This window comes from Bos indicus, chromosome 22 (genome assembly GCF_029378745.1).
Source record: "Bos indicus isolate NIAB-ARS_2022 breed Sahiwal x Tharparkar chromosome 22, NIAB-ARS_B.indTharparkar_mat_pri_1.0, whole genome shotgun sequence".
NCBI lineage: Eukaryota > Metazoa > Chordata > Mammalia > Artiodactyla > Bovidae > Bos > Bos indicus.
In genome coordinates this window covers 57,575,028-57,596,337 of record NC_091781.1, presented here as the reverse complement: position 1 = coordinate 57,596,337, position 21,310 = coordinate 57,575,028, and the positions used below count along the sequence as shown (strand labels likewise).

Below are 21,310 nucleotides of genomic sequence, written 5' to 3'. Positions count from 1 at the left end.
GCAGTATATGAGGGCTCTACATCCTTGCCAATGTGCCTTTTTCCATTAAAAACAAAACAGTTCTAGCCATCCTAGTGGGTGAGAAGTGGTATCTCATTGTGGTTTTGCTTTAGGCTTCCCTGACGACTCACAGTGTTGGGCATCTCTACACAAAGTGTTGGTCTTGATTACCACACAACATGCAGGAAAATTCCTAGCCTTGGGCTTGGGACTTTAGCATCCACCAGGCTCAAGCCTCTTGTTTTTCAGCAGGCACCCTCAGTCTGCCCTTGAACTGAGCCCTGCCCTGATTTCTTGGGAGCATCAGATCCCTTGGTTAAGTAAATGCCTGGTGTGAGTTAAGAGTCTCCTGGTGGAAAGTGTTAGAAACCCAATTTACACTGACTTGATCACAGAGGGATATATGGCTTCACTTACGTAACACTTTCCAGGGCCATGACAGCTTCAGGCATGGCTGGATCTAGGTGCTCTACAGATGGCATCTGGAAGCTGTCTATGGCTCTTCTTCAGTGCTCTACTTTCCTCTAGGTCAGCTTTATTCTGTGACAGGCCCTCCCCTCTTAGTGGCAAGATGACTTTGGGCAGCCCCAGCCTCAACTCTTGGCTGTTAGCAACACTTGTGAAAAGAGAACTTCCCTTTCACCAGTAGCTCCAGCAACGGTCTCAGACTTGTCTCTCACTGGACTGATCTGGATCACGTGCCCACCCTCAGACCAGTGACTGAGGCCATGGCAATGGAATCCGCCCATTGGCTGGGCCTGGGTCACACCTCCATCTTTAGAACTAGATGGGAGTCAGCTCCTCCCAAACCAGGGAGACTCGAGGCAATAGTGGTGCCCTGGAATAAACTGGAGTCCTCTCAGCAGAAGGGAGATTGGACGCAGGACAGAGAGAGACCTCAGGTGTCCAGTCGACCCCCAGAGCTGGCTACCAGGGGCCTGGCCCTATTCTTAAATGGCCCAGCAAGGCACCCACTGGTCCAGTCTCATTCCAGGACAATGTGATAGACCAAAGGCTGGGAACACAGCCCCAGTGAGGACAGTGAGTGTGAAAAACTGTCTCCCTAATGGTCCAGGAGAGGAATAAACAGAAGCCTTGGTAAAACTCACTCTTGCTTGTTTTCAAAACTGGTTGTGAGGCTTAGACAGCCTTCCGTGTTGATTACTTCCGTGAGGAGAAGCCCAATTCCTTTATGATAAACTGCTTCTCACACTGATGAGTCTCCCTAGAGCTGGTAAGAGTCGGCGTTTGATTTGGTTCTTTGTTCCCTCTAAATTACCGAGAAGACATCCGCCCCCGCCACCGCCCCACCACCACCCCCAACAGCTTTGGGCAGCAGGAAGCAGCCCGTCAGAAAACGTCCTCACCCTGCTGCCCTTCCCAAGGCGGCCGTGGGCGGACTCCTGCCTGGGTTCCACAGGCTGGTTCGTTTCTGGCCGGGCTGTGTGCACTCCCACCGCTCCAAACCACGACCCCTACAGGCGTTCGCGATCCCAAGAACACCAACCACAGACGCAGGATCCCTGGAGGGGGCGTGACTCCCACGCCTGCGGCTGCAGACACAAGCCCTTCTGCAAAGGCGTGGCAATTCTTAGACAGTCGGGTGTGAATATCGTGCTGACATTTATAGCGCGTCTTCTCGCCCACGCAGCACCACGCACCTGCAGGAGGAGACGCGAGCATCCGTGCAGCAGATGTTCTGGGCCCTGGAGATGCTTAAATATGTACTGTCTGTGGAAGGCGTTGTTACCCAAACACAGGACTCTGGGAGGGAGGAAGAGGGGAGGGGTGTGCTGGCTTCCCCAAGCCTTTTCTGGGTGACCTGGATGGACTGCCCCATAAATCCCAGCCTTGGATGAAAGTAAAGGGCTATCTTGGCTTTATTTTTTGAAAGAAGTTTGGGAAAGATGTTAGAATTTTATTATGTAAACACACATGCACACACACAGCAACACATGGGTTGTGGAGTCAGAGAAGTCTGATTTGGGGTCTCAATCCTCTCATCTCTAGCTGGGTGACCTTGGGTTAGTTGCTTAACCTCTCTGAGCCTCCTCACCTGTAAAATGGAGATCTCAGAGGTAATTGCTTCTCAGCAATTATGGCCAGGTTAGGTTAGTGATGTATAAACCAGAACAGTGTTGAATATCATTTTCTTTATTTGGACTTCTAAGTCAAGATGGCGAGTCAGGCAACTTTGTCCTGATAAGAGAGAAATTACAATTTTCCCCTGCCCTGGGATTCAGCTTCCAACTTTGGCATTCCCAAGCATTCCAGAATTGGGTCTACAGGTCGTCTCTCCTGCAGATCCAGCCCCTTCCTTGCTGTGACGGCAGTGAGTACATCACTGATGTTCCTTAAATGAAAAGTTAGAATCCACGAAAGTGAAATTCACTCAGTCGTGTTCAACTCTTCACGGTCCTGTGGACTGTAGCCTACCAGGCTCCTCTGTCCATGGGATTCTCCAGGCAAGAATAGTGGAGTGGGTAGCCGTTCCCTTCTCCAGGGGATCTTCCTGACTCAGCGATCGAACCCAGGTCTCCCACATTGCAGGAGGATTCTTTACCATCTAAGCCACCAGGGAAGCCCCCACCCCCCCCCCCCAAAAGGAAAAAAGCATATAGCCACTGCACAGCTTGACTTCCTTGGTGGCTCAGATGGTGAAGAATCTGCCTGCAGTGGGGAGACCTGGGTTCGATCCCTGGTCAGGAAGATCCCCTGGAGAAGGGAAGGGTACCCCACTCCAGTATTCTTGCCTGGAGAATCCCACAGACAGAGGAGCCTGGTGGCTACAGTCCACGGGGTCGCAAAGAGTCGGACGCGACTGAGCAACTGACACAGCAGTTCCTTAAATACCTTTCCTCTTGCTCTTCCAGCTACTCAGGTACAGTTTATTTCCCTTTGGCTGGGCGGGGCCTTCACTGTTGCAGTGAGCAGGGGCTACTCTTCACCGCAGTGTGTGGGCTTCTCACGGCAGTGGCTTCTTCTCTTGCTGCAGCACAGGCTCTAGGCTTGCGGGCTCAACAGGTGTGGTGCACGTGTGACCTTCCTGGGCCAGGGGTGGAACCCATGCCCCCTGCATTGGCAGGCGGATTCTCATCCACTGTGCCACTGGGGAAGTCCGCCAGGTACTGCTGAAATGTCACCTGCCCAGAGACAGCTTCCCTGGCCGCAGTCTGTATTAGATCGCTGCCACTACTCATGTTTCTCTGTCCTCACAGTGGCTGTGACTTACAGTGAGCCTGTGTGCCCGTTACCTTGTGACGGAGGGGTCAGTCTTCCCACTGGAACCTGAGGACACAGAGACAAGCGCCGTGTCCATCTCGTTTATTTCTATACCTCCGGCGCCTTGCACAACAGCTGGCACGTGTCAAAAATAACTTTTTTTTGAATGAATGAGTAGATGGTTATGAGTTGCAAGAGCAGAGTCTTTACAGTCAATATCCCTGGATGGAATTCTGGTTCAGCTGTGAGTCACCGTCACTCTCTTCTCATCTGTCAAATGGGTGTAAAAGTCCTCCCTGGGGGCCCCAGGCTGCTATGCAGGTAAATGGGGAGAGCGTGTGCAAAGCCCCGGGCATGAATCCCAACACAGAGCAGGCCCTTGTTAGCCGTGTGTTGGGTATAGAATGCTCGAATAAAAGCAGAACAGTCAACTCCCTGCGTGTGTCGTGTGGAGGCTGAACTCGGGGAGGAAGAAGATGGAGTCGGGGTGCAGGGGAGGCTCTCTGGAATGAAGGAATGGAGAAGGTGCTTTCATGAAGACTCTTGGTCACCCAGACAGCCTTTGCTTCTTCTCCTAAAAAAGAAAAAATATTTATTTTTGGCTGTGCTGGGTCTTCGTCGCTGTGCAGTCTTTCTCTAATTGCAGGGAGTGGGGGCTACTCTCCAGCTGTGGTGTGAGTGCTTCTCACTGCAGCAGTTTCTCTCGTTGCACACAGCCCAGGCTCCAGGGTGCTCAGGCTTCAGGAGTTCTGACACACGGGCTTGGCTGCCCCAAGGCATATAGGACCTTCCCGGACCTGGGATCGAATCAATGTCCCCTGCTTTGCAAGGCAGATTCTTAACCACTGGACCACCAGGGAAGGCCCTGTGTGTGTTGTTCTGAGGGTGAACTCTGGGGGAAGGAAGAAGAGGGATTTGGGGTGCGGAGGAAGGCTCTGGAATGAAGGGACGGAGGATGTGTGCTCATGAACACAGCCCTGGTCACCCAGGCCACCTCTGTGTCTCCCTCTCTTAATGATCCTAGGCCTTCCCCACCCTCGAAGACTGGATCCTAGCTCCCTCCCACCAAAATCATGGTCCTGGCTGGCTGGCTGGCTGGCAGCAGCTTCCCTGCAGCGTGCCCCTCCCTTGTGGGAACCAGGAGGCATGTAGCCATTGTTAGCATCTCTCTTGTGAGAGCCGTGGTCCATCCCCCATGGGCACCTCTCCCGCCCTGTCTCTATCTGCGTCCATCTAGACCATGCGTTGGAGAAGGAAATAGCCACCCACTCCAGTGTTCTTGCCTGGAGAATCCCAGGGACGGGGGAGCCTGGTGGGCTGCCGTCTTTGGGGTCCCACAGAGTCGGACACGACTGAAGTGACTTAGCAGCAGCAGCAGCAGACCATGCAGGAAGTGGGAGTAGGCAGCAGGGCGTCCACAATAAATAGCTCAGGCCCCGGCTCTGGGACCCAAGAGTGTCTGCAGAAGGAATGTGGTTCCGGGCCTTTTCCTTCCAAGTACATCCTCAGATCAGACTTGGGGCCGCAAAGGAACCTGGATCATTTCCACCTCCAGACGTGTGAAGGCCGAGGACCACAAGCAAGACGCAGTAAAGCATCTTCTCCTGCTCATAAGAAGCTGTCGGGTTGAAGTTGGGAGGCAGCACTTGGGCCTGTTTGTTGGCGGTTTTCTCAAGGTTGTAGAGTTCTTAGCACCTCTTGTTTTCAGTGACGGACGCAAGCACTGATTTCTCAAGCTATTGGAAAAGCCCCACTACCTATCCGGTTACCCCAGATTTGCAAGCTCAGGTGGGCTTTTCAGGGCACCAAAGGATCCATGCCCAGTCCCAGCTTGCCCCATCAGACCTCCTGGCACTTACCTGGTGGGTCCCTCCTGTCTGCAGTGATGTAATGACAGTGTCCACCTGCAGAAATACTCTGGGGCCAGGTCCCATAGAGACGTCCCCCTTCTCCAGTAAAGCTGAACGGATTAACGATTACATGAATGAGTGCGTATGATGAATATATACTCAGATCCACAGGAGGAGGACAGTGTGAGGTCCTGGAACGAGGCTTCCTGAGATCACATCCTGGGGCCAAGACTAGCTGCGTGACCATGGACTAGTCACTCAACTTCTCTGAGTCTCAGTTGCCTCATGTGCGGAATAAAATAATAACAGCACCCACCATCGAGGCTGTTGTGAGGAGTCCATGAGCTAATGCCAATACTTGATTCTGTGCCTGATCCTAATAAAGGTGAGCGTCTTCGTCATCCAGGCCACGAGTCTGGGTATCTTTATACCACACGCTCTGCTCATATTTAGAACCTAATTTTGCTTAGATCGGACCTAATCTTTTTTTTCACACACTGGACTTGGCTGATCCAGCCACAGTGCTGAGTAACTTGGGATCAGAGACAATGTGTGGGAGACGGAACAAAAGTTAAGACACTGCAGGTGGGACGCGTCTGGGAGAGACACATTTTCCGTTTGCGGAAACAGGAGACTACGTGGAGAGAGACCACTCAGTGCCAAAAAGAGCCTGGGCTGAATTAGACCTCTTGATTTAATTACCAATTAAAACATTAACCATGGCAGCCCCTCCCTTGTGGGCGACAGCTTGCAACCCTGTCGCTATGAAACTTCATGCCAGACTGCAGGGCCCCACTTTAAAAATAAGAGCCTGCCTGGGTGGCCATGCTCTCAGGGAAAGTCATTGCTGTGTGTTTCCAAAAGTCACCTCTCCTGCCCCTTTATTTACAGTCCCTAGGAGATCTGACAGATCATTAAAGTCCAATAGGAGGGGAAAAGGAAGAAGATAATTGCTCTCCCACCCAGCCTCACCCCTGGGGGACCCAACAGGGCTTGGGGCAGAAGCTGGAGCTCAAAGCACTGCGAAATATGCAGCGTCATAACACAGCCTGTCCCCAGGCACGAGCCTTCTGCGGTGAGAAAACTGGCGCTGAGTGAACTTCTGCGTCCCCAGAGAGATGACTGCACAGCACTTTGCGGCTTGCACATCATTTCCACACTCCTCTGTACCTCCAACATCCGTGCACGCAACTGGGTGCCAGAAGTGAGGCTCAGAGGGGTGACATGAGGTTCTCAAGGTAAGCAGAGGGGTGCAGTTCGGCTGGGCCTGGGCATGGAGGAAATCGTCTGTGCTTCTCAAGACCAGGGGCCTGCCATCCCCTCTCTTCCAGAACAAACCCAGGTCTATGTTCGAGACACTGTGGCCCGACATCCGGTTTAGAACACGACATCCCAAGAAGACAGCGTAGTGTGGTGACGAGCAGAGGTCTGTGGCCTCGGTTTTTGTACCTGGTGAAAGTGGAAGCCTTACCCGCTCAGTCCTGTCCAACTCTCTGCGACCCCACAGACTGTCGCCCGCCAGGCTCCTCTGTCCATGGGAATTCTCCAGGCAAGAATACTGGAGTGGGTTGCCATTCCCTTCTCCAGGAGATCTTCCTGATCCAGGGATCAAAGCCGGCTCTCCTGCATTGCAGGCAGATTCTTTACCTTCTGAGCACCAGGGAAGCCCCTTCAGATCAGATCAGTCGCTCAGTCGTGTCCGACTCTTTGCGACCCCATGAATCGCAGCACACCAGGCCTCCCTGTCCATCACCAACTCCCAGAGTTCACTCACATCCATCGAGTCAGTGATGCCATCCAGCCATCTCATCCTCGGTTGTCCCTTTCTCCTCCTGCCCCCAATCCCTCCCAGCATCAGAGTCTTTTCCAATGAGTCAACTCTTTGCAAGAGGTAGCCAAAGTACTGGAGTTTCAGCTTTAGCATCATTCCTTCCAAAGAAATCCCAGGGCTGATCTCCTTCAGAATGGACTGGTTGGATCTCCTTGCAGTCCAAGGGACTCTCAAGAGTCTTCTCCAACACCACAGTTCAAAAGCATCAATTCTTCGGCACTCAGCCTTCTTCACAGTCCAACTCTCACATCCATACATGACCACAGGAAAAACCATAGCCTTGACTACACGAACCTTTGTTGGCAAAGTAATGTCTCTGCTTTTGAATATGCTATCTAGGTTGGTCATAACTTTCCTTCCAAGCAGTAAGCGTCTTTTAATTTCATGGCTGCAGTCACCATCTGTAGTGATTTTGGAGCCCAGAAAAATAAAGTCTGACACTGTTTCCACTGTTTCCCCATCTATTTGCCATGAAGTGGTGGGACTGGATGCCATGATCTTCGTTTTCTGAATGTTGAGCTTTAAGCCAGCTTTTTCACTCTCCACTTTCACTCTCATCAAGAGGCTTTTGAGTTCATCTTCACTTTCTGCCATAAGGGTGGTGTCATCTGCATATCTGAGGTTATTGATATTTCTCCTGGTAATCTTGATTCCAGCTTGTGTTTCTTCCAGTCCAGCGTTTCTCATGATGTACTCTGCATGTAAGTTAAATAAGCAGGGTGACAATATACAGCCTTGATGAACTCCTTTTCCTATTTGGAACGAGTCTGTTGTTCCATGTCCAGTTCTAACTGTTGCTTCCTGACCTGCATACAGATTTCTCAAGAGGCAGATCAGGTGGTCTGGTATTCCCATCTCTTTCAGAATTTTCCACAGTTTATTGTGATCCACACAGTCAAAGGCTTTGGCATAGTCAATAAAGCAGAAATAGATGTTTTTCTGGAACTCTCTTGCTTTTTCTATGATCCAGCGGATGTTGGCAATTTGATCTCTGGTTCCTCTGCCTTTTCTAAAACCAGCTTGAACATCAGGAAGCTCACAGTTCACATATTGCTGAAGCCTGGCTTGGAGACTTTTGAGCATTACTTTACTAGCGTGTGAGATGAGTGCAATTGTGCGGTAGTTTGAGCATTCTTTGGCATTGCCTTTCTTTGGGATTGGAATGAAAACTGCCCTTTTCCAGTCCTGTGGCCACCACTGAGTCTTCCAAATTTGCTGGCATATTGAGTGCAGCACTTTCACAGCATCATCTTTCAGGATTTGGAATAGCTCCACTGGAATTCCATCACCTCCACTAGCTTTGTTCGTAGTGATGTTTTCTAAGGCCCACTTGACTTCATATTCCAGGATGTCTGGCTCCAGGTCAGTGATCACACCATCGTGATTATCTGGGTTGTGAAGATCTTTTTTGTACAGTTCTTCTGTGTATTCTTTCCATCTCTTCTTAATATCTTCTGCTTCTGTTAGGTCCATACCATTTCTGTCCTTTATTGAGCTTATCTTTGCATGAAATGTTCCTTTGGTATCTCTTATTTTCTTGAAGAGATCCCTAGTCTTTCCCATTCTGTTGCCCCTTAGAGGAAGGCAATTCTAGACAGACCCAGACATTTGGAAAGCATAAAAGGAAGAGGAGAATTTGAGGAACAGAGTATGTGAAAAATGGTTGGAGTGCCAGGAGGGTATTCTGGTCAATCCAGACTAAGTTTTCTGTGCTTCTCCAGATTAAGTTTTCTGTGCTTCTCCAGACGTGGATGTGTGCAGGGGCTGGGGGGATGGGGGTGACTCATTGGTTTGCTCCTGGTCACTGAAATGGCTTGGAAGGCAACTGAAATCAGGCTGGATGCCACAGCAGTGAGGACTTCAGATAAGGGTGATGTCCTGTCTAATGAACAAGGGAGGAGCCGACTCATTAGAAAAGACCTTGATGCTTGGAAAGATTGAAGGCAGGAGGAGAAGGGGGGTGACAGAGGATGAGATGATTGGATGGCTTCACCGACTCAACGGACATGAGTTTGAGCAAGCTCTGGGAGACAGTGAAGGACAGGGAAGCCTGGCGTGCTGCAGTCCATGGGGTCAGAAAGAGTTGGACACAACTTATGGACCGAACAACAACAATGAACATGGAGATGGTGGCAAGGACGCTGACACCTCACGCAGAGAAAGCTAAACTCTCCAGGTCTTCTGGGGCATCCATAAACAACTAAGTGTTCTGTCTTTCTATCAGTAGAAGATCAGAACGCTGACCAGCGTCACTACCAGTGGCCGGCTGGCAAAGAAACTAAAGATTCTTCTCTTTACAAGTAAATAGCATGCAAATAAATAACTCACTGTCTTTGAGTTATTTTTTGACACTGGGATCCATCACTTGTGTGTGTATACATGCTTAGTCGCTCAGTTGTGTCCGATTCTTTGTGAGCCCATGGACTGTGGCTCCCCAGGTTCCTCTGTCCTTCAGATTCTCCAGGGAAGAACACTGGTCCATCACTCACTAGTTGGCAAATGCTCCTTGGCATGTCATTTAACCTCTTGGGCCTCATTTTTCTCCTCAGTAACATGGGATAAATAGCTCCCATCTCTGGGATCCTCGAAAGGGCTAAATGAGCTAATCCATGAAAAAAGGTAGACACGTGCTGTTGCTGCAGTCATCATCATTCGTATCAGGTTCTTATTGCTGCTGTAACACATCGCCACAGTGGTTTAAGACAACACAAATTTATTCTCAAGGAGATCCAACCAGTCCATTCTGAAGGAGATCAGCCCTGGGATTTCTTTGGAAGGAATGATGCTAAAGCTGAAACTCCAGTACTTTGGCCACCTCATTCGAAGAGTTGACTCATTGGAAAAGACTCTGATGCTGGGAGGGATTGGGGGCAGGAGGAGAAGGGGACGATAGAGGATGAAATGGCTGGATGGCATCACTGACTTGATGGACATGAGTCTGAGTGAACTCTGGGAGTTGGTGATGGGCAGGGAGGCCTGGTGTGCTGCGATTCATGGGGTCGCAAAGAATTGGACACGACTGATCTGATCTGATCTGAAAGTTCTGGAGGTGGGAAGTCTGAAATGAACCTTACACAGCTGAAATCTAGGTATCAGCAGTGTTGCACTGGAGGCTCTAGAGGAGGACTCAGTTCTGTGTCTCTTCTAGCTTCTAGAGGCTGCCTGCATTCCTCAGCATGAGTCCCATCCTGCCTCTTCAAAGCCCATAGTGTCATGACTTCAGATGTCTCTCATTGATTCTGACCTTTCTGCCTCCCTCTTACATAAAACACCCTTGTGATTGTTATAGTTGTTCAGTCACTCAGTTGTGTCGGGCTCTTTGTGACCCCATGGACTGCAGCATGCCAGGCTTCCCCATCCTTCACCATCTCCCAGAGTTTGCTCAAACTCATGTCCACTGAGTCAGGGATGCCACCATCCAACCATCTCATCCTCTGTCGCCCCTTCTCCTCCTGCCCTCAATCTTGTCCAGCATCAGGGTCTTCATAAATCAGCTCTTCACATCAGGTGGCCAAAGTACTGGAGCTTCAACCTCAGCATCAGTCCTTCCAATGAATATTCGGGGTTGATTTCCTTTAGGATTAACTGATTTGATCTCCTGCATTCCATCTCAAAATCTTTAATTTAATCACACGTACAAATTCCCTTTTGCCATGTAAGGTAACATAATGACAGGTTCTGAGGATTAGAAGATGGACATCTGGGGGCTGTCATTAGTCTGAATAGCACAGTCATTAATATTTTTATCGACTAGCTCATTTACTTCATCTAATTTTCACTGAGCCCCATGTAGTAAGTACTATTTTATTCCCATTTGGAAACTAAAGCACAGAGAAAGTAAGTAAGTTTCTTAAGGTCACACAGCTAATAAGTGGTAAAGGGGTGATATCAACCGAGGAAGTTGACTTCTGGAGTTCCTGTTCTTACCAGCTGAAATACGTGTGTGTGTTAGTCACTCAGCAGTGTCCGGCTCTCTGTGACCCCATGGACTGCAGCTTGTCAAGTTCCTCTGTTCCTGGAATTCTCCAGACAAGAAGATTGGAGTGGGTTGCCATTTCCTTCTCCAGCTGAAATATGTAAAGTGACACAAGTAAGCAGTGTATCAACATTAGCTATTTTGATTGTTGTTATTTCTTCTAGAATTAATATGCTAATCTTTAGCTCATACGACTTCTGTAAGATTTTAAATAAATTAACCTGTGAGATACACCAAGCAGTGCCTGGCGAACGGCAGGTCTTCAAAGCGTGTTTAGATCTTTCCAGGCCTACTAAAGTTTCTTTCTTTTCACTAGGAAGATAATCATGTTAGTTCACTCCACCCTTCCCAAGATGGCGCCTTCGCCACACCCAATCCGCCGCACTCAAGATGGCGTGGCGTTTTTTTGTTTTTTTTTTTTAGACCTTCTCAAGATGGCAGTAAACACTAGCCCTATTACCTTCTGCCTTTTTCAAGATGGCCTTAGCAATTTGCTTCACTTCTCGGTACCCTCTGACCGTCTCAAAATGGAGAAGGACACATTACTCGCTACACTCTGACCTTCTCAAGATGGCGCCAGAGCCATAAATAACAGCACTCCCCCGAAGCGACTTCCGGTTCCAGCGGAAGGCGATTTAAGAGGCCGTCCTGGCACCTTGAGGTGTACACCTCGGGACATTTCGGGGCGAATATGGACAGGAGGAAGAAGCCTTTGGACGTCACGGCGTCCTCGGTGAGTACGGGGATAGAACGGGCTCCGCGTCTCCTCGCCTCCGCAGGATAAGAATCTCGACCTAGCTTGTTTCTTCACTCGGGGGCCCAGACTTGATCTCTCCTCAGAGAGGACCCCGGACCTGGCTTTTCTCTGGGAAAAAAGGAGGAGCGTGCTTTCTTCCGGGGCGGGCCCACTTTCTCACTAATAGAACGCTGGGTTTAGCGTCTCCCCTCTGCCGGGGCGCCGGGCCCAGGCTCTCCCCTCAGACGCCGTCCTGAGCCTGGTGTCTTTTCCGGGTTAGGACTGTCCCTGCCTCCCCTCCGCGACGACAGGCCAGGCCTCCTTGGCAGCCTCGTCTCCGTGACTGTCGGCGGGGGACCCCGGCCTCTGCGAGCTGTGCACACACGTTCCCCTTGAGCCCAGGGACCAGCACGGTGCCCCCACCCCCCGGAACATGAGTGTGACTTGTTCCCCGGGGTCCGAGAGGCCCAGCGTCCCCCGGCAGGACGGCTAAACCGTTGTTAATACCCCCGTAGGATGCGCTGCCCGGGAGCTGTAAGGTCTAACAGGATGTAAGCACTTTTGTTAATTTAATTACTTCTTGAGAGTCCCTTGGACTGCAAGGAGATCCAACTAGTTCATCCTAAAGGAAATAAGTTCTGAATATTCATTGGAAGGACTGATGCTGAAGCTGACATTGGAATCCTTTGGCCACCTGATGAAGAACCGAGTCACTGTAAAAGACCCTGATGCTGGGAAAGATTGAAGGCAGGAGGAAAAGGGGATGACAGAGGATGAGATGGTTGGATGGCATCACCGACTCAATGGGCATGAATTTGAGCAAGCTCAGGGAGTTGGTGATGGACAGGGAAGCCTGGTGTCCATGAGGTCACAAAGAGTGGGACGCGACTGAGCGACTGAGCTGAACTGAGGAAGAAAACCAGTTCTCAGTACTTGTTTGTGCCAGCACTTTATATGCGCATTAGGAAGCAGGCACTAGTAATATCCCCACTTTATAGATAATGCCCCTGAGGCTCAGAAAATGAAGTGGATTTCTCCAGCTCACATAGAGTTCTTAGTGGTAGAACTGGGCTCACTCAGCCTGGTTGACTCCATGGCAGTTGTCTTTCCCAGTATATCAGCCAATTGCCTAACCTTTGGCTTAATCTTGGATTTACTGCAGAATGTTGGGGTGCAAGGGATATGAAGGAAATATCCCAATATTTGAGCCCCTTGCCCCCATCTCATACTGAAAATCAGTACTAGTTAATAATGTTTGAGGGCTTCCCGGGTCGCACTAGTGGTAAGGAACCTGCTTGCCAATGCAGGAGACGGAAGAGATGGGGGGTTCGACCCTTGGATCGGGAAGACCCCCTGGAGGAGGGGATGGGAACCCACTCCAGTACTCTTGCCTGGAGGATCCCATGGACAGAGAAGCCTGGAGAGCTACAGTCCATGGGGTTGCAAAGAGTTTCACATGACTGAAGTGACTTAGCACACACACGTAATGTTTGAGGATTAGGAACCAAAAAACTATAAAATTAGTTATTTTTTCCTGATGGGTTAAAATTAGTAATAATAATGTGAATGCCATCTGGGAGCTGACAGTCCTTTTAAAATTCAAAAGTATAGTAGGAAGATGTGCGACTAGAAATTTGATGTGGTTAAGGCTTAAAAGAAAAAGCTTAAGTTTTAAATTTGTTTTTTAAAATTTAGAGTATTAGGTTCTGGGGTAAACCAGCCCTTGACGTTATTAAAATCTGTGCCAAACTTATTTTTAAATACTTTCTTCCAAAATAGAAATCACTGAATGCAGTTATTTTGATTTCCTTTAAAAGTAAGTCTGTAGTGCAGGGCTTTTTAAGTATTCAGTTTACAAATGCCTTTTTATATAAGCAGCTGTACTTCGATCTTTAAAAAGGAAACTGCCATTATACCCTTTTGTGCAGAGTAGATGGTGATGATAGATCCAAGCCCCCTGTTCCTTTTGCCCTGGCTTTTCTTGTTCTTAACCACAAGCTAAACTTGTGGTTTCCAAAACTTGCTGAAACAAAATTCATTCAGTCTGTTTTATTTCTGGCTGTTGAAATCTTGCCTGTCCTTTAAGGCTCATTTCAAAGCCATCTCTGATCACTCTGGACAAAAGGAAATACTCCTTTATCTGAATTTTTATGCCACTTAATTTCACTCTTAAAGTCACGTATTACATCTGACTGGTGTTGTAAGTTACATTTCTTACTAGATTGTGGGTTCTTTGAGGCAGGAGTATGTCTAATTCACATTTGTATTCTGCTGTTCATTGTTAAGTGCCAGACATATACTAGGGTTCAGATTGTTGCCAATCAAAGACATTTTCCTGTAGAAATAATAAATGGTTGTGATGTTTAAGTGAAATTAAAAAAATTTTTTTTTTTACTTTTACTACATGAAAAAGCCGAGTACAGTGGCAGTCAGAGAGAAAGTGGTTAATGATGTTAGTTGAATCTGAATCTAGAAGATGCAGATTTCATTTGCTTTGCCTTATCATACTCTCTTGGCCCAGAGTAAAGCCTTGAAGTGTTGAAAATTAAATATGTTTACCACAGAGCTGGAATGAAATATGACTGGGATTTATTTTGTACTAGACTCTACATTTAAACATTTAATTTTATATCCACTTTTGTCCATTTATAAGAGCTTGTGATCTTGTTTTCAGAATTGTAAAAACTTAGAAATCCAATCACTCATTAGAGTTAATTGTTGGTTTTTTTTTTTTTTTTTTTGCTTATTTGCTTTATTCTAGTTGGTAGACCTTAAGGCTGAACTCTTCCGAAAACAAGAAGAATTCAAACAAGAAAAACTTCTAAAAGATGCTGGAGTTTTGGGAAAACCAAAACCAACCAACAAGGTAAAAATAAAATCTAATTATCTCCATTGACCCCAAACATAGGGGAATTAAACCATAATTAGGTTTTTTGAAAGTGTCCAGGATATCTGCTACCTATAAATCCTTGTCTTGTATTTGAACATCTGCATAAAATATTTCAAATATTGAAATAGAAATTAGTAAGATTCAAAAGCACAGTATAATGCTCTAATTCTTCAGTATGTGAGTGTTTTTCCAATTTTATAAGTAATGGTATCTATTATTTGTATTACTAAATCTTACATATTTTTCATTAAAGTCTTGAATCAGGTTGTAATCATTCAGGAGATTTAAAAAAGTAATTGCAATTGTATAAAGAAATTTTTAAATGTAATTTAGGGTCTCCCCCACCCCACCCCCCCCCCAGCTCCAGCTTTGCTATGTATAGTTTATTTGCAGGACATAAGTTGGCTGTCAGAGGTCCAGTTATTTCCATTGATTCACAAGATCTAATTATCTTTTTTCCCCTTTCTGATATACAAGTAGAGATTTTTTGAAGTCAGTTGGTGGTTCTGTGTTTTTTAAATTCTTCTCTAGAAACCAAGTATCTGGAGCAAACAGAATGCAGGAGTTTCTAATCGAGCTGAAAAGGATGCTGAACAGAAGATTGAAGAACAGAAGACTTTGGACAAAGCGAGGTGAAGTTACTGTCTAATAAATGGAGCTAACTTTGTGGCTCCCTGAGCAAAGAAGTGAAAGTTCACCTTTATTTGATTTACAATTTTAATTTTTATCATCCTTCTATCCTTCAGATACTCTATTATCTGAAAATAATATAATTTGCAGACATATTTATAATCTTATAAGAAGATAAGACATAGCCTCAGTTTAAAAGATGAAACAGTCCCCCTGTGAGCCCCTGTTAGGCACTGAGATTATCCACAAGTGGTTAAGAAGCTCCCTATGTTGTGGTGGGGCTGCTAGGTGGTGTGCTATTGGTAATTAGAAATGGAATTTTCCTTCCAGCTGTTCAATATGAAAAGCTTCCAACCAGCAGAATATTTGAAACAAGACTACAGTGAACATTCTAATACTTTTCACCTAAATTCACTACTTAACATCTTTTAAAATTTGCTTTCTTTCTTCCCCTCCCTCTCTTGTGTGTGTAGAGAAACATATTTCAGCGTGTATCTTCTATATGATACTATTTTATCAGTGGCATATTTCTGGGATATGGCAGCAGTACTGTGGTTATGCAGGAATAGGGACATTTTCCTGCGTAAACCACAATACCGCTGTCATATCCCAGAAATTTGCCACTGATAAAGTAGTATCGTATGGTCCATATTCGTATTTCACCAGTTATCCTAGTACAGATGTGTCCTTTATTGTTTTTTAAAACGTTTAGTTAAACAGTACGCATTGCATGTAGTTGTCATATCTCTTTAGTCCCTTTGAATAGAAAACAGTTCCTTTGCCTGTTTACATTTTTCTGTAATTGTGGCTGCCCTGAGTCTTTGTTGCAGCATGCAGACTTTCTCTAGTTTTGGCGAGTAGGGGCTGCTCTCCAGTTGTAGTGTGAGGGATTCTCACTGTGGTGACTCTCTTACTGTAGAGCACGGGCTCTAGGCACAGGAAGCTGCACCAGTTACACGTGGACTCAGTAATTGTGGCACACGGGCTTGTTTGCCGTGTGGCATGTGGGATCCTAGTTCACAGGTCAGCGACAGGACCTGTGCTCCCTCCATTGGCAGGGGATTCTCAACCACTGGGCCACCAGGGAGGTCTCTCCCTTGCCTTTTTGTTGTCTGTTACACCATTGACATCATTTGAAAGGTCCAGGCCAATTGTTTCTGCGGTGTCCCACAGTCTGATTAGAGTCAGACTTAATTACCAACGATTGTTCGACTATCTAGGTGATGATATGTCCTCCTGTTGACTCACATCAGGAGGTTCATGATGTCAGCTTAAGTCATTATTGGTGATGATAAGTTTGATCACTCAGTTAAGGTAGATCTGCTGTAGTTTTCCACTAATAAGATGCTCTTCCTCATTTGAAATTAATAATAATCTAAGGAGGGAAACTGAGGCTCTATGAATATTGTGTTCACCAGTGTGTTTTCATGTGATGATTGTGTCATCGCTGAGTCAGTTATTACACTGATGATTTCAAAATTAGAATTTTTCCAAATCTGTCATTCCGTGTGTATTATTTTTTCATTCTGTTTACTAGCTGGCGTTCTTCTGTAAAGAAGAGTTCTTCCCTTGTTTGCACTAGCACCCTGGATTCAGAATCCCAACTTTTAATCTCTGACGTGACTGCCATGTGTGTGTTTAGATCCATTGCATAATAAAAAGTTGGCAGTTGAAAATAGTGGTTGCTCAGACTGCTTGGCTCCTCTGGGTCTGAGAGTAAAGGGCAGAATATTAGCCCATTTGGGGATTATTTTCTTAGCATTTGCCCTGTCCCCAACATGCTGGAGGCTTTACTCAAAGACATGTTCACTGCGGAGACGTTTTTCTCACTACTCTACCTTATGCTGAGAATTTTAATTTTGTTGAAAGATGCTGTAACTTTTTTATGCCTTATATGTGTATTTTATTAAGGTGTAATTGAAACATAACACTGTATTAGTTTCAGATGTACAACAGAGTAACCACAGTCAGTTCAGTTCAGTTCAGTTGCTCAGTCATGTCCGACGTTTTGCGACCCCATGAATCGCAGCACGCCAGGCCTCCCTGTCTATCACCACCTCCCGGAGTTTACCCAAACTCATGTCCATCGAGTCAGTGATGCCATCCAGCCATCTCATCCTGTCTTCCCCTTCTCCTCCTGTCCCCAATCCCTCCCAGCATCAGGGTCTTTTCCAATGAGTCAGCTCTACTCATGAGTTGGCCAGAGTACTGGAGTTTCAGCTTTAGCATCATTCCTTCCAAAGAACACCCAGGACTGATCTCCTTTAGGATGGACTGGTTGGATCTCCTTGCTGTCCAAGAGACTCTCAAGAGTCTTCTCCAACACCACAGTTCAAAAGTATCAATTCTTCGGTGCTCAGCTTTCTTCACAGTCCAACTCTCACATCCATACATGACCACTGGAAAAACCATAGCCTTGACTAGACGGACCTTTGTTGGCAAAGTATTGTCTCTGCTTTTGAATATGCTATCTAGGTTGGTCATAACTTTCCTTCCAAGGAGTAAGCGTCTTTTAATTTCATGGCTGCTATCACCCTCTGCAGTGATTTTGGAGCCCAAAAAAATAAAGTCTGACACTGTTTGCACTGTTTCCTCATCTATTTCCCATGAAGTGATAGGACCAGATGCCCTGATCTTAGTTTTCTGAATGTTGAGCTTTAAGCCAACTTTTTCACTCTCGTCTTTCACTTTCACCAAGAGGCTTTTGAGTTCATCTTCACTTTCTGCCATAAGGGTGATGTCATCTGCATATGTGAGGTTATTGATATTTCTCCCGGAAGTCTTGATTCCAGCTTGTGCTTCTTCCAGCCCAGCATTTCTCATGATGTATAGATCTAATAATTAACTAACATCTATCACCACGCAGTTCGATCCCTGTGTGAGGAAGATCCCCTGGAGAAGGGAATGGCAACCCATTCTAGTATTCTTGCCTGGAGAATCCCATGAACCAAGGAGCCTGGCAGGAAACAGTGCAAACAGTGTCAGACTTTATTTTTTTGGGCTCCAAAATCACTGCAGATGGTGATAGCAATGAGTCGGACACGACTGAATGACTAACACTTACTTGACTAGGAACGTTTGAGATCTACTCTTTTAACAGACTTCAGGTATGCAATACAGTATTAACTGTGGTCATTATGCTGGACGTTGTATCCTCATTCCTAACATACTTTATAACTGGAAGTTTGTACATTTTGACCCATTTCATCCATTTCCTCCCCATCCTCCTGCTGCCTCTGGCAACTGCTCACCGTATCTACGAACTTAACTTACTTTTTTTTTTTTTGGCCATACTGTGTGGCATGCAGGCTCTTAGTTCTCTGGACAGCCACTTATACGAGGGTGAACCCACGCCCTTGCAGTGGACGCTCAGAGTCTTAACCTCTGGATCACCAGGGAACTTCCCATGCGGTAGTTGTGTTTATTTTGTGAGGAATCTCATACTCTTTCTCCTTAGTGGCTGCCCCAGTTTACAACCCCCCTACACTGCATGAAGATTCCTTTCCCCACATCCTCACCAGCCGACCCTGGTTCTTCCTTATCTTTTTGTAGCAGCTGTTCTGTCAGGTGTGAGGGCACATCTCACTGTGGTTTCAGTCTCCGTTCCCCTCATGAGTAGTGATGCTGAGCACCTTTTCATGTACCTGTTGTCCATCTGTACGTCTCTCACAAGATGTTTATTCAGGTCGTTTTTTAAAGTCGCACTGTTTGGTTTTCTTGGTGTTGAGTTTTAAGTTCTTTATTTTGGATATTAAGCCTATGGCAGACATAGGATTTGCAAATATTTTCTCCCATTCAGTAACAGGTTGCCTTTTCGTTTTGGTGATGGTCTCCTTTGCTCTGCAGGAGCTTTTTAGTTTGATATAGTCCCTCTTGTTTGTTTTTGCTTTTGTTGCCTTTCCTTTTGTTGTCAGATCTGGAAAAATCATTGCCGCACTGATGTCAGGAATGTGTTGCCTGTGTTTTCTTCCAGGAGTTTTGTGGCTCCACTGTGAATTTGTAATTCAGACGTGTAATACAGTTTTTTAGGGTCATCGTTATACATGTGGCTATCCAATTTTCCCAATACCATTTATTCACAAGACAGCTCTTTCCCCATTGCGTATTCTTGGCTCTTCTGTTGTAAATTAATTGACCACATGTGTGTGGGTTTATCTCTGGGCTCTCTTTCCATTCTGCTGGTCTGTGTGTCTGTTTTTATGCCAGTCCCATACTATTTTGATTACTATGGCTTTGTATTGGATTGCCCTAAATGTTCATTTGAGTTTCTCCGTAACATCTTATGCCCTATTAGCTAACATCATACTCATCATTAGAAATGAAATTTTCTGCTATGATAAAGTACGATCCTTCACAAGCAAACGCTCAGATGACTTCTTTGGTGCTCTTTATCATCATAAGTATTTCTAGAATAAAAGAATTGTCAGCTCTTAGCCACTAAAGAATAAATGTCACTAGAATTAACATGAGCAGAGAGGCTGCTGAATTGAAATGCCAGGGTTGATGTTTGTTTTTTATTAGCTATCTGTCATGAATAATTTATCTATGTTCTGTATAAAACAGGAATTATCATATTTTTAACAGACGTCTAAGAGGTTGGTCTCTACCTCCCTTAGAGAGACCTAATTAGCCAAGGGGAGACCAGGGACCCTTGTATAAAACCAGTGGTAGACAGTTACTGTGGAATTTGGTGATCCGTAACAGAAAATGTTTTTGTTTCGATACCTCTCTTTTTTTGGTATTTAATTTGTTGCATTTGGCATTTAAATTAAATTAGAATCTTCATTCTTTCATGTATTCATTCCTCAAATACTGACTCAACATCTGCTATGCACCAGGCATTGTTTTTGGTTCTTTGGTACAGTCCTGAATGAAAGAAACATGGGCCAGGCTTTATGATTAGTTGGCAGAGCAGACCTGGCTGGGTCTGAGGGTCCCCTAAGGGTGGAGACTCAGCTCTAGTCAGCAGGCTGGGCCCCTTGGGCAGGTTGTAGCAGTAAGGCTGGGGAGGGCAGTTTTACCAGGAGTGGCAGTGATAAGACCATTTTTATACTTGTCTTTTTTTTTTCTCCTAGGGAGAAATTGGAAGAAAAGGCCAAATTATATGAAAAAATGACTAAAGGAGACTTTATAGGTAAATATAATTATTTATGCGTCTTTATTTTCTGTAATAATACAACTCTGTGGTATTTTTTTGTGTTTATTAAAATAATTATGAGAATAGGGAGAAACTTAAATAGATTTGACTTTCTATGTCAGCATCTTCCTAACCCAGAAATCAAACTGGTGTCTCCTGCATTGCCGGCGTATTCTTTACCAGCTGAGCTCCCGGGGAAGGCCTGCCTGTCAGCACAGAGAGAAGAAAATCAGTGATAGTTTTTATTTGCCCCGTGGGTGCTGGGCCTGTAAGGCGCTGTAGAGGGACAAGTCAGTACAGTGTTAGCCAGATTCTCTGCCTCTGCCCTCAACGGAGGCATCATCAGTGGAGGAAAATGGCACAGAAGAAGACAAGTTTAGGGAAAAAGGTCTAAATAGACCATGATTACAAACAGTTATGGCGTGTTTAAGGAAAAACAACCTGAGGGGAATTATGGTTATATCAGAGTACTGGAGTTACCATTCCTTTTCCCCTGTTTTTCTTCCCTCTGTGTTTAATTTTATTCTTTGAAGTGCTTGTAGTTGCTTTTGTAATTTATTTTTTAAAAAGTAAAACATTTTTTATTGTGCTGTATAGCATGCAGGATCTTAGTTCCCCGACCAGGGATCGAACCTATACCCTCTGCAGTGGAAGCTCAGAGCCTTAACCACTCTGCTGCCTGGGAAGCTGGGTATAGTTGCTTCTAAGATAATAATTAAAAGATCCTCCCTCCTCATACCTGCCTCACAAAAAGGAAACCCAACCTAGAGTTCAGCGACAGTGAAAGAGATTTTACAAGGCAGTGCATCTCTTACTGCCTTTAAAAGGCATATGTGGAAGTCTTTAGGGAGAAGGTGGCTCTGATGGGGGTCTTAAAGATTTTGGAGAACTGGAGAAGGGCTTCTGCAGTGGGGAATGGAGAGAGCAGAGGGAGGAGAGGCCCACAGCTGGCTGGGCTGACTTGCAGGGCTGGGGCTGAGGGCCAGGCGGGGGGCGCAGCAGGAGAGGAGGGGCTGGACCCTATCACAGCTGCCCAGG

The 21,310-nt window shown here is 46.2% G+C and overlaps 1 protein-coding gene and 1 long non-coding RNA gene across 2 annotated transcripts in view; one reads left to right on the top strand and one right to left on the bottom strand.

Moving 5' to 3' along the window:
* Nucleotides 1-2,569: 2,569 nt before the first annotated feature.
* Nucleotides 2,570-11,261, bottom strand: LOC139178663 (uncharacterized). Its single transcript, XR_011563089.1, has 3 exons — nt 11,101-11,261; nt 10,831-10,970; nt 2,570-3,796 (listed from the first exon to the last, which is right to left on the bottom strand). It is a non-coding gene; the product is annotated as an uncharacterized lncRNA (long non-coding RNA).
* A 220-nt stretch (nt 11,262-11,481) lies between these two features.
* CCDC174 (coiled-coil domain containing 174) overlaps nt 11,482-21,310 on the top strand; it is a 30,562-nt gene continuing 20,733 nt past the window's right edge. Inside the window, exons 1-4 of the mRNA XM_019984980.2 lie at nt 11,482-11,612; nt 14,377-14,481; nt 15,037-15,137; nt 20,211-20,269. Of these exons, the coding sequence (XP_019840539.2) occupies nt 11,571-11,612; nt 14,377-14,481; nt 15,037-15,137; nt 20,211-20,269 (307 nt within the window). The 5' untranslated portion in view covers nt 11,482-11,570. The remainder of the gene's footprint in view (nt 11,613-14,376; nt 14,482-15,036; nt 15,138-20,210; nt 20,270-21,310) is intronic.